Source organism: Solanum dulcamara, chromosome 3 (assembly GCF_947179165.1).
Source record: "Solanum dulcamara chromosome 3, daSolDulc1.2, whole genome shotgun sequence".
Classification (NCBI taxonomy): Eukaryota; Viridiplantae; Streptophyta; class Magnoliopsida; order Solanales; family Solanaceae; genus Solanum; species Solanum dulcamara.
Genome location: NC_077239.1, coordinates 72,195,366 through 72,204,918, shown reverse-complemented (window position 1 = coordinate 72,204,918; position 9,553 = coordinate 72,195,366). Strand labels below are relative to the sequence as shown.

Here is a 9,553-nt window from a genome sequence, read left to right as displayed (position 1 = left end):
TATTGTGACTATATTTGATATATATTATAGGTATATATAACATAATGTAAGTATATCATTATAATAAATAATATATAAATATAATATATAGTATATTGTAAGTATATTTGATATACATTGTACGTATATATAATATAATGTAAGTATATTACAATAATAGATAGTATATTATGAGTATATTTGATATTCGTAGTATATACATAGTATAATGTAACTATATTACTTAATATATAGTATATTGTGAGTATATTTGATATTCATTATAAGTATATCACTATAATATATAGTATATTGTGAGTAAATTTGATATATATAGTACGTATATATAGTATAATGTAACTATATCACTATAATAGATAGTATATCACTATAATATATAGTATATTGTGAATATATTTGATATACATTATAAGTATATATAATATAATGTAAGTATATCACTATAATAAATAGTATATTGTGAGTATAATTGATATACATTATATGTATATATTGTATAATGTAAGCTTATCACTATGATGTATAGTATATTGTGAGTATATTTGATATGCATTGTACGTATATATAATATAATATAACTATATCATTATAATATATAGTATATTTTGCTATAAATAGTAAGTATATATGTAATATAATTTAAGTATATTATTATATATTTTAAGTATATAAATTATTATAATTACTTCTAAATTAAATAAATAACGATATTAAATAAATAACGATACACTATATTGATGATTGACTCAAATTTTGAATAAATAATCGTCAATAAAAAAATTCAGCTAAACGGGTCAAAACTCGGCCCAGCATTGTACCCTTGATGGGTATTGGGCTGGGATGTCCCACTTTTTAATACTGTTGGGCCCAGACCAGACCGGCCCAATAAATGCAGGACCGGCCCAGCCTGGTTCGGTAAGCCGGTGGACCGATCTGATTCGACCTGACCCACTTAACAGGCTTAACACAAGGTGGCAGTTGCACCTCTCGAGGTTGGGGTGTGGCAACTTTATGGCCCTATTTTCAAAAATAACTATTGTCGTGGAGTTTTAAATTTTATAGATGGACTCTAAGACTTTATCTTGGAACTCCATGACAAATTATTATTTTTCAATTATAAGGATTGAAAAATGACTAGTTATAAATTACCCTTAAATGCTTCATGATGGAAAGTTTTTCATTTCCAAATCTCATGTCTAAAACCTCCTATTAAGATTAAAGGAATCTCAATCATCCACCACACTCTTTGGTGATAGAGGCGTAGCCGCCACCTAGTAGGGGTTCAAATGATACCCCTTGCTAAAAAACTTTACATATTGTACTTGTATTTTATCAAGAATAACAGAATGTGTGATAAATATAAGGATTGAATAGCCTTAACTTGAAACAAAAGCTTGATCTAGCATAGTCTATATTAATTGAAATTTCTTACTGAAAATTCTGGCTCCCATCTGCCATTCTTTGATGGTGAACCATCTTAATTTCAATTATGAAATAGTACCTACTGATTCAGGAAAGTTTAGTCCTCACATTTAGTTAGTCTCCTAACAAAGATGAAACCTATACTTACATAGATGTTGACATATAGTCATAGATAGTAAGCAACTTAGGGTCAATAGCATATGTGGTTAAATATCATTCTAATAATAGGATAATTCCCAAAGCATGGACCATAGCATAATCCAACGCCTAGTCATTCGTGTCTCGTCTCTAACAAATAAAAATGACCTGTTAGAAAACATTGGTTATAATAGTTACAAAATCTAATAAATGGTGATATCAGTATCCATGACCAGAAAAAAAAAATACTAAGCCCATAACCATCTGGTAGTCACCAACCAGTCAAAAAAATCAACCACCTTCTATTATCTTACTCAAATATCTCTCTCTCAAAAAAAAAATCTCTTCATTCTTCTTTACAAAATAACAAAAACACATTTATTTCTCTCTACTAATTTTGTTGATTAATTTTTGTCTATAAGGTTTAGAATCAAATAATATTCTAATAGAATTAATGATGGAGATCATACAGCCTAGTAGCCTGCAGCTACAAAACATGTTGCAAAATTCCGTCCAGTCGGTAAAATGGACTTATAGTCTTTTCTGGCAATTTTGTCCAAAACAAGGGTACGTACTTATTTCTTTTCCTCGTCGAATCGTATCAATTTAGATGTTTCGAGTTTTGAATTGAAAAAGTCGATTTTTGAAAATATGATTGATTCTTTAACAAGTGTACGTCTTTCTTTCGTATCAACAATAATCCTATATTAAATAATGAAGGATTCAGAATTTAGGCGTTTTGAGTTCTACGTCAGGATAACTAATTATTTCTAAAATATATATATCTCACTCTATAAATATTTGTTTTCCATTCAAAATTTAGACACGATAAATATATTTAATTTGTTTGATATATAGGGTGTTAGTGTGGAGAGATGGATATTATAATGGGGCTATAAAGACTAGGAAGACTGTGCAACCAATGGAAGTTACTGCTGAAGAAGCTTCTCTTCATAGAAGCCAACAACTTAAAGAACTTTATGATTCACTTTCTGCCGGCGACTCAAATCAGCCGGCGAAAAGGCCGTCGGCAGCTTTGTCACCGGAGGACTTGACGGAATCCGAGTGGTTTTATCTCATGTGTGTTTCTTTCTCTTTTCCTCCAACTATTGGGTAAGTCATCTGTCGCCCTAGAATTTAAACTGACAATTTTTTGAAAAATATTAATTGAAACTTGTTATTTTAAATAGAAAAAAAAATATATTTTAATAAATAATTATTGATTTTAACGATAATTTTTATTTATTACCATCTATAACAATACATAGCAATATTATGATATATCTGTCATGTATTAAAAGTGAATTATGTATTCAATAAATAGATTATAAGTGTTTTAAAATATATTATACTTCTTTGGTAAGAAATTGACACAATGTATTATAAGTGTATTAAAGTGTGATAAATATATTATCCATGAATAAAACTTGTATTAAATGAGTTTTTATAAATTATTCTCGCTAATATGTATTAAAATTGTATTAAGACTATATTATAAATGTATTATAAGTGTCTAGTAAAAAAATTATTATTGCTATAAATAGTAAATATTTTCTTAATATAGTATATTTATGTAAGTTTCCCTTTTAAATATGCCAAGATATTTGGTGTGATTATAAAAATTTGAAATTTTATAGTATTAAGTATGTCATAATATTTGTGTGAATATAAAGTTTCAAAGTTAAGGAAATACAAAAACGTGTCGTTCTATTTTGAACTATATTATTAATAAATAATATTTAAACAAAATAAAACGGAGAAAGTAATAAGTTTTTTACTGCAATATTTAATATTATCATATCAAAATTACTACAAATAACTACTTCTGGTAAGAATTTTCAGTTGAGTGAATACAGTATGATAAATATTGACCATACAAAGTACTCACTTTCTTCATTTATTTATTTTTATTTGTTCAATTTGAAAAAAATAAGAGATAATCTATCCTTTTATACTTATTTTATCCTTACTTTTAAGTACTATTTACTTTTTAAGTACTATAATTATTTTCACATTCATTTCTCAACATATAATAATCAAGGGTGATACCCTTCATCTTTGATTGTCCGTGTTTAACGTGGAACATTCTTTAAGAAACAATAATTAAATGAATAATTTTACCACATCACCCCTATTAATTATAAGCCAGTAAATGTTAGAAAATGAAAAGCATTTAATAACAAGAGCAATTAGACACAAGTATAAATTATTTTTTGGTTTTTCAAACGTTAGAACTTTTTTTTTAATATACAGGACAAATAAAAATGAACGGAGGAAATATTTTTTAAAGGATATATCAAGTAAAACATGAACAAGTAAATATGGACGGAGGGAATAGTAATTGGAGAGTAAATGAGGGTTGTTACATCGAAATAAAAGCAAGAATACACAAAAGAAGTAACTTCAACTGTGACCTCTCTAAGTCATTGATTAATGAAGGACCATATATTCATAGAAGTTAACTCTTACAAGTCTTTTAGCAATAGATTAAATGTGATGATAAAATAAGATAATTAATGTGGTAACTTCAATGCTTACTCTTCCTCCTTGTTGAGGGTCTAATTAATTTTGTTATATTAATGGCTTGATTACTTTAGGAATAGTGCGAACAGATAAAAATAAATTTTTACCAACTGAAGTCTAAACAGAAATGTTTTGAACGAAATTTTTGATTACTTAAATAATAGTTATTATCTTATAAAATTATTTTTTTATTGTAGACTCCAATATTAATTTCTCATATAGTTATTCTATAAATAATTTTCATCTCGGAAAGTTACTTTCTTTATTGAAGAAAAATGGAATCAAGAAGAAATTAAATGTGACTTTATTGGGCAATAACTATTAATTAAATGACAATATGAGAAATCAATCCGAAAGTAGTGGAAAGTTAGTAAGAAGGAGGCTAGTTTGCTAGGTTGTAGATCTTCTCCCTTATTCTTTAATAGAGGAATCCCCTAAATTCAAATGAGATCTTTCTCCGCTCCGTCAAAAGCCTGGAAGAGTTGCTTCTTTCTTTGACTTGGTTTGCCCACTTCAAAAGGTTTCCAACTACCGTAAGAACAGAATGGAAGGGCAAAAAAGGATTCTATGTGCAGACATGAAAGCTCTATCAATAGATGAGCGCAATTGAAATTCCTGGGGAGTTATACATTTGTGTATTGATAAAACTGTTTACTATTTCTTGAAGCTCAATCTCTCCCCCGGATGAACCATATAGCCAAGACTCGGCCACATGGGGCACTGGTAGTGAATTGATAGCGGTAATAAGTCTGGATCAAGGACCGCCATTCTCCTGACAATATCGATCTTGACCTCGAATAGGTCTTTGGCCTCCATTCACGCCTGCGTCAGCTCAAAATAGGAAGGAAGGACTCTGCTTAAAATATATACAACCTTTTTTATTTTCACAAACACAATAATAACATATTGACAACCTTAAGTGAGAATTTTTTTAAATCATTTTCAAATATATAATAATTTTTATAAAAAATTTAATTAATATAGAAAATAGTATCATATAACATTACCTCTGATCTTTTGTTTTCATCCAAAAAAAGATTACCAGGCAAGGCTTATTCAAAGAAACATCACATATGGATAATGGGCGCAAATGAGGTTGATAGCAAAGTCTTCTGTAGAGCTATTCTTGCAAAGGTATTACTACCATATATATTTTTTAATTTCTCTGGTTTTACTCTTGAGTGAAGAAAATATAGAATATTCATTTTTACTTGTCACATTTTAGTTTGATATACCCATTAAAAAAATAATAGACATTACTATTTTATCTCACTATCTCTATTAATTTATGTGTAATATTAGGTCTTGAAAAAATAATTTGAAAATAAGTAATTAATGCTAAGGATAAACATAATTTTTTTTGTTATTTCTTAATATGTTAAAAATGATAAATAAAAATTACAATCTATTTTTAAAATAGTGAACACATAGAGTAGGAAATTTATTTTCTTCAATCATTTAACGTGACTTCTGTTTATTAATAGTCTTGAATCATGCATAAGAGGTTTTTTTTTTAACTCCTTTCATAGAGGAAGTAAAAATGAAGGATTTTAAAATTTATAAACTGTTACTAGAAAGTAGTATTTTTATTATTTTTATTTTTTGTCATCTTATTAACCACTTAACTAGTTCTTTTGTTTTTTGTTTTTATATCCATGGAACTGACATGACTATTATAGAGTGCCCGCATACAGGTACGAAACTGCACACCCTTTTGACTTATTAGTGTACAGCTTTTCCAATTATTGTTTGAATTCTCTTTGAGAAATAGAGTGCTGCACTTTCTAAAAAAAAAATGTTTTATGCGTTTTAATATGTTTATTGAATTTTAACTTTGACATAAAATTTAAGTGATCTTAAAATAAAAATAAAATATTCTGTAATGTAAAAGATTTTTAAACACATGTCACGTAAAAAGTTTAATTAAATACGTAATTGCCAAAAAAAAAATGGAAGTTTAAATTAAATACTTAATTGCCAAAAAAAATTAATGAAATATTTTTTAAAAAAAGGACAAACAAATTGAAACGCAAGAAAAAGAATAATTAGTAAAATTTATTTTTCCTAATTGAAGGTAAGTGTGAGATCTGTACGTTTGAGATAACAGAAGAAGAAGAAGAAGAAAGAAGTAGAAGAAAGAAGAAGAAGAAAGAGAGAAAGGGTAACAGCAGCAATGTTATTTCATTGTATTGAACTGAATTTTTTCTTAACCAATTACACTAGCTTACTGCTATATATATAGCAGTGATTAGCTTCTAAAACAGATTTTGTTATTCTAACTAATTGTTAGTTAGTTAGTTTTAACTGCTAATTGGTAAATAACTAATATACCCCTCATTCTAACTAACTTCTCATTTATATGCTAACCTTCTTAATCATCTTTATATCACAACACTCCCCTTCAAGCTAGGAGGTGCAAAGATATTCAAAACTCCTAGCTTGGATAGAAGGTGTTCATGCTGAACTCTAGACAACCCTTTGGTTAATATATACGCAGGTTGTTCTTGAGTCGATAGATAGTTCACTTTGATCAAACCTAGTTGTAATCTTTCTCTAATGAAGTGGCAATCTATTTTTATGTTCTTTGTTCTTTCGTGATAGACTGGATTTGGTGCAATTTGAATTGCAACCTTGTTGTCGCTATATACTTGCACTGGCAGCTTAACTTCAGTCTCCACTTCTTTCAACATTCCAAGCAGCCACACTAACTCTGACATAGTAGAGGCCATGTTTCTATACTCAGCCTCAGCTGAACTCTTTGATACTGTGGTCTGCTTCTTGGCTTTTCATGAAATCAAGGACTTTCCAATCTTAATCATGTACTCTGTGACAGATTTTCTGGTGAGTGGGAAAGAAGCCCAATCTGCATCACAAAATGCAGTAACCTTATTATCTGAGTAACTAGACAGTAGTATGCCTTGCCCAGGTTGCTTCTTTAAGTATCTAACCACTCTTAATGCAGCATCCATGTGAGACCTTTTTGACTGACTTAGAAACTGACTTAATGTCTGAGTACTAAAGGATATGTCTGGTCTTGTCATATTGAGGTACAAGAGCTTGCCTATGAGTTTTTGATATGCTTCTTGATCTATCAAAGGATCATCTGCTTCTTCTTGCCTTTTGTGCACATTTTCATCATACTGCCTTGATGTTAGTTTGATATTAACATCTATAGGTGTTCCTGCTGGCTTAGCTACTGCCATTCCAACCTCTGTTATAAGTTCAAGAGCATACTTCCTCTGATGCATTAGTATTCCTTCTGTGGACCTTGTAAATTCAATTCCTAGAAAATATTTGAGCTCTCCTAAGTCTTTCATCTTGAAGGCCTTTTGTAAAGCCTCATTTGTTTCTTCTATCAACTTCAAACTACTGCTAGTAATCAACATGTCATCTACATAGACAAGTACAATTACAATTCCTTCTTCTGATTTGCTGATGAATAATGAGTAATTATACTGACTCTGTTTAAACTTAAGAGAAATAAGAGCCTCAGTAAGTTTGTGATTTCATTGTCTTGGGGCTTACTTAAGTCCATATAGGGACTTTGTCAGTCTGTACACCTTCTCCCCTTGACTGACAAACTCTTGAGGAAGATACATATAGATTTCATCATCAAGATCTCCATGTAGAAGAGCATTGAAAACATCCATTTGATGAATATGTCACTGTCTGGAGGCTGCAAGAGATAGGATAGACCTCACTGTAACCATCTTCACAACTGGAGAAAAAGTTTCTTTGTAATCAATACCTTCTTGCTGACTATAGCCCTTTGCAACTAATCTATACTTAAACCTTTCTACTTTACCTATGGATTTGTATTTAACTTTATAAATCCATTTGCAACCAATAGGCTTCTTCTCTGCAGGTAAGGTAGTGATCTCCCAGGTCTGATTACTTTCTAAAGCTTGGATCTTTGCTTGCATAGCCTCAACCCATCTTGGATCCTTGATGGCTTCTGCATAACTGGTAGGTTCTGTTATAGTTAAAGTAGCAACAATATAGCACTGATAGATGGGAGAGAGATAAGAATAGCTCACATAGTTAGACAATGGATATTGAACATCATTGGTTATATTGAAAGAAACAAAATCTTTCAGCCATAAATGAGGCTGTTTAGATCTTACAGATCTTATAGTGACATTTTGAGCTTTTGTAATATTTGATACCTCAGAGCCATTAGCATCAGCAGGTACCTGTACCTCAGTTTGCTCCACATTGGCTTGATCACAACCTGTATCAAAACTTGTATCTTCCCCCTCTGATATGGCTGCTTGATCAGTATTGTTTACTACTATATGAGCCATAGGAGGTAGATCTTGACTAGTCACATCTGACCCTTGAAGATTGTCTACAAACAGCTGTTGTGGATCAGAACTAGCATTCTCGGCAAATGAAAAGATATCCTCCCTAAAAATAACATCTCTACTGATAAAGAAGAATCTACTGAGCAAATCAAATAAAATATAGCCTTTATGCGCCTCAGAATATCCCATGTGAACGGCTGACCTTGATCTGGGCATGAGTTTATCATGTTCAGTGAGATTCTTTGCAAAGGACAGACATCCAAGTGTCCTCAAATGAGATAACCCTGGTTTGATGCCATATAGCCTTTCATAAGGACTTTGAAACTCAATCACACTACTAGGAAGTCTGTTAATGAGATAGGCTGCAGCTAGGACATAATGACCCCAAAACTTTATAGGTATTTTAGCTTGAAACCTCAAAGCTCTTGTTACTTCTAGTAGATGTCTATGCTTTCTCTAAGCAACACCATTTTGCTGAGGAGTGTAAGGACAAGATCTTTGATGAATAATACACAATACTTTAAACATATTATCACATACAGAGTTAACAAATTATGTACCATTATCAGACCTGAGAACCTTCACCACTTTGCCAAACTATTTTTAGCATACTGCAAGAACATTTGAAGAGACACAAAAACATCTGACTTTTGTTTAAGTAAAAATAATCAGGCCATTCTTGAAAAATCATCAACTATTGTAAGAAAGTACTTATTATCATCAAAAGTAGCTATATTATAGGGTCCCCAAAGATCAACATATATCAAGTCAAAGCATCTACTGCTTTAAATGCTTCTAGAAGGAAAAACAGGTTTGATTTGCTTTGCAAATGGACAAACTAAACACTTAGACACTTTACACATGGTAGTTTTATTCACAGTAAACATCTTAGCAAGTACTGCTGAAGAGGCATGTCTAAGTCTTTGATGCCATAACTCCATATCTGGTTCCTTAACTTTTGACTAGACTATATCAACAACATATGCAACCTCCTTAGTATTACTAGCATTGCTTTGAGTTAGTTGTCTCCATAGTAGATATAGTCCTCCTTCTTCTTTACCAACTTCCTTCACCCTCCCAGTGTAAAGCTCCTAGAAACCACAAAAGTCAGGGAAGAAGGAGATTGAGCATCCTAATTCCTTTGTTATTTTGCTGACAGACATTAG

General features: G+C 30.7%; 2 protein-coding genes across 2 annotated transcripts in view; one reads left to right on the top strand and one right to left on the bottom strand.

Moving 5' to 3' along the window:
• The first annotated feature begins 1,810 nt into the window (after nucleotides 1-1,810).
• The window catches only part of LOC129882834 (transcription factor BHLH42), a 14,205-nt gene continuing 6,462 nt past the window's right edge, over nucleotides 1,811-9,553 (top strand). Inside the window, exons 1-4 of the mRNA XM_055957306.1 lie at nucleotides 1,811-2,127; nucleotides 2,419-2,673; nucleotides 5,121-5,217; nucleotides 5,763-5,777. Coding sequence (XP_055813281.1) covers nucleotides 2,015-2,127; nucleotides 2,419-2,673; nucleotides 5,121-5,217; nucleotides 5,763-5,777 — 480 coding nt within the window. The 5' untranslated portion in view covers nucleotides 1,811-2,014. The remainder of the gene's footprint in view (nucleotides 2,128-2,418; nucleotides 2,674-5,120; nucleotides 5,218-5,762; nucleotides 5,778-9,553) is intronic.
• The window catches only part of LOC129882835 (uncharacterized), a 25,959-nt gene continuing 21,130 nt past the window's right edge, over nucleotides 4,725-9,553 (bottom strand). Inside the window, exon 8 of the mRNA XM_055957310.1 lies at nucleotides 4,725-4,905. The gene's annotated coding sequence lies outside the window, so the exon portion shown is untranslated. The remainder of the gene's footprint in view (nucleotides 4,906-9,553) is intronic.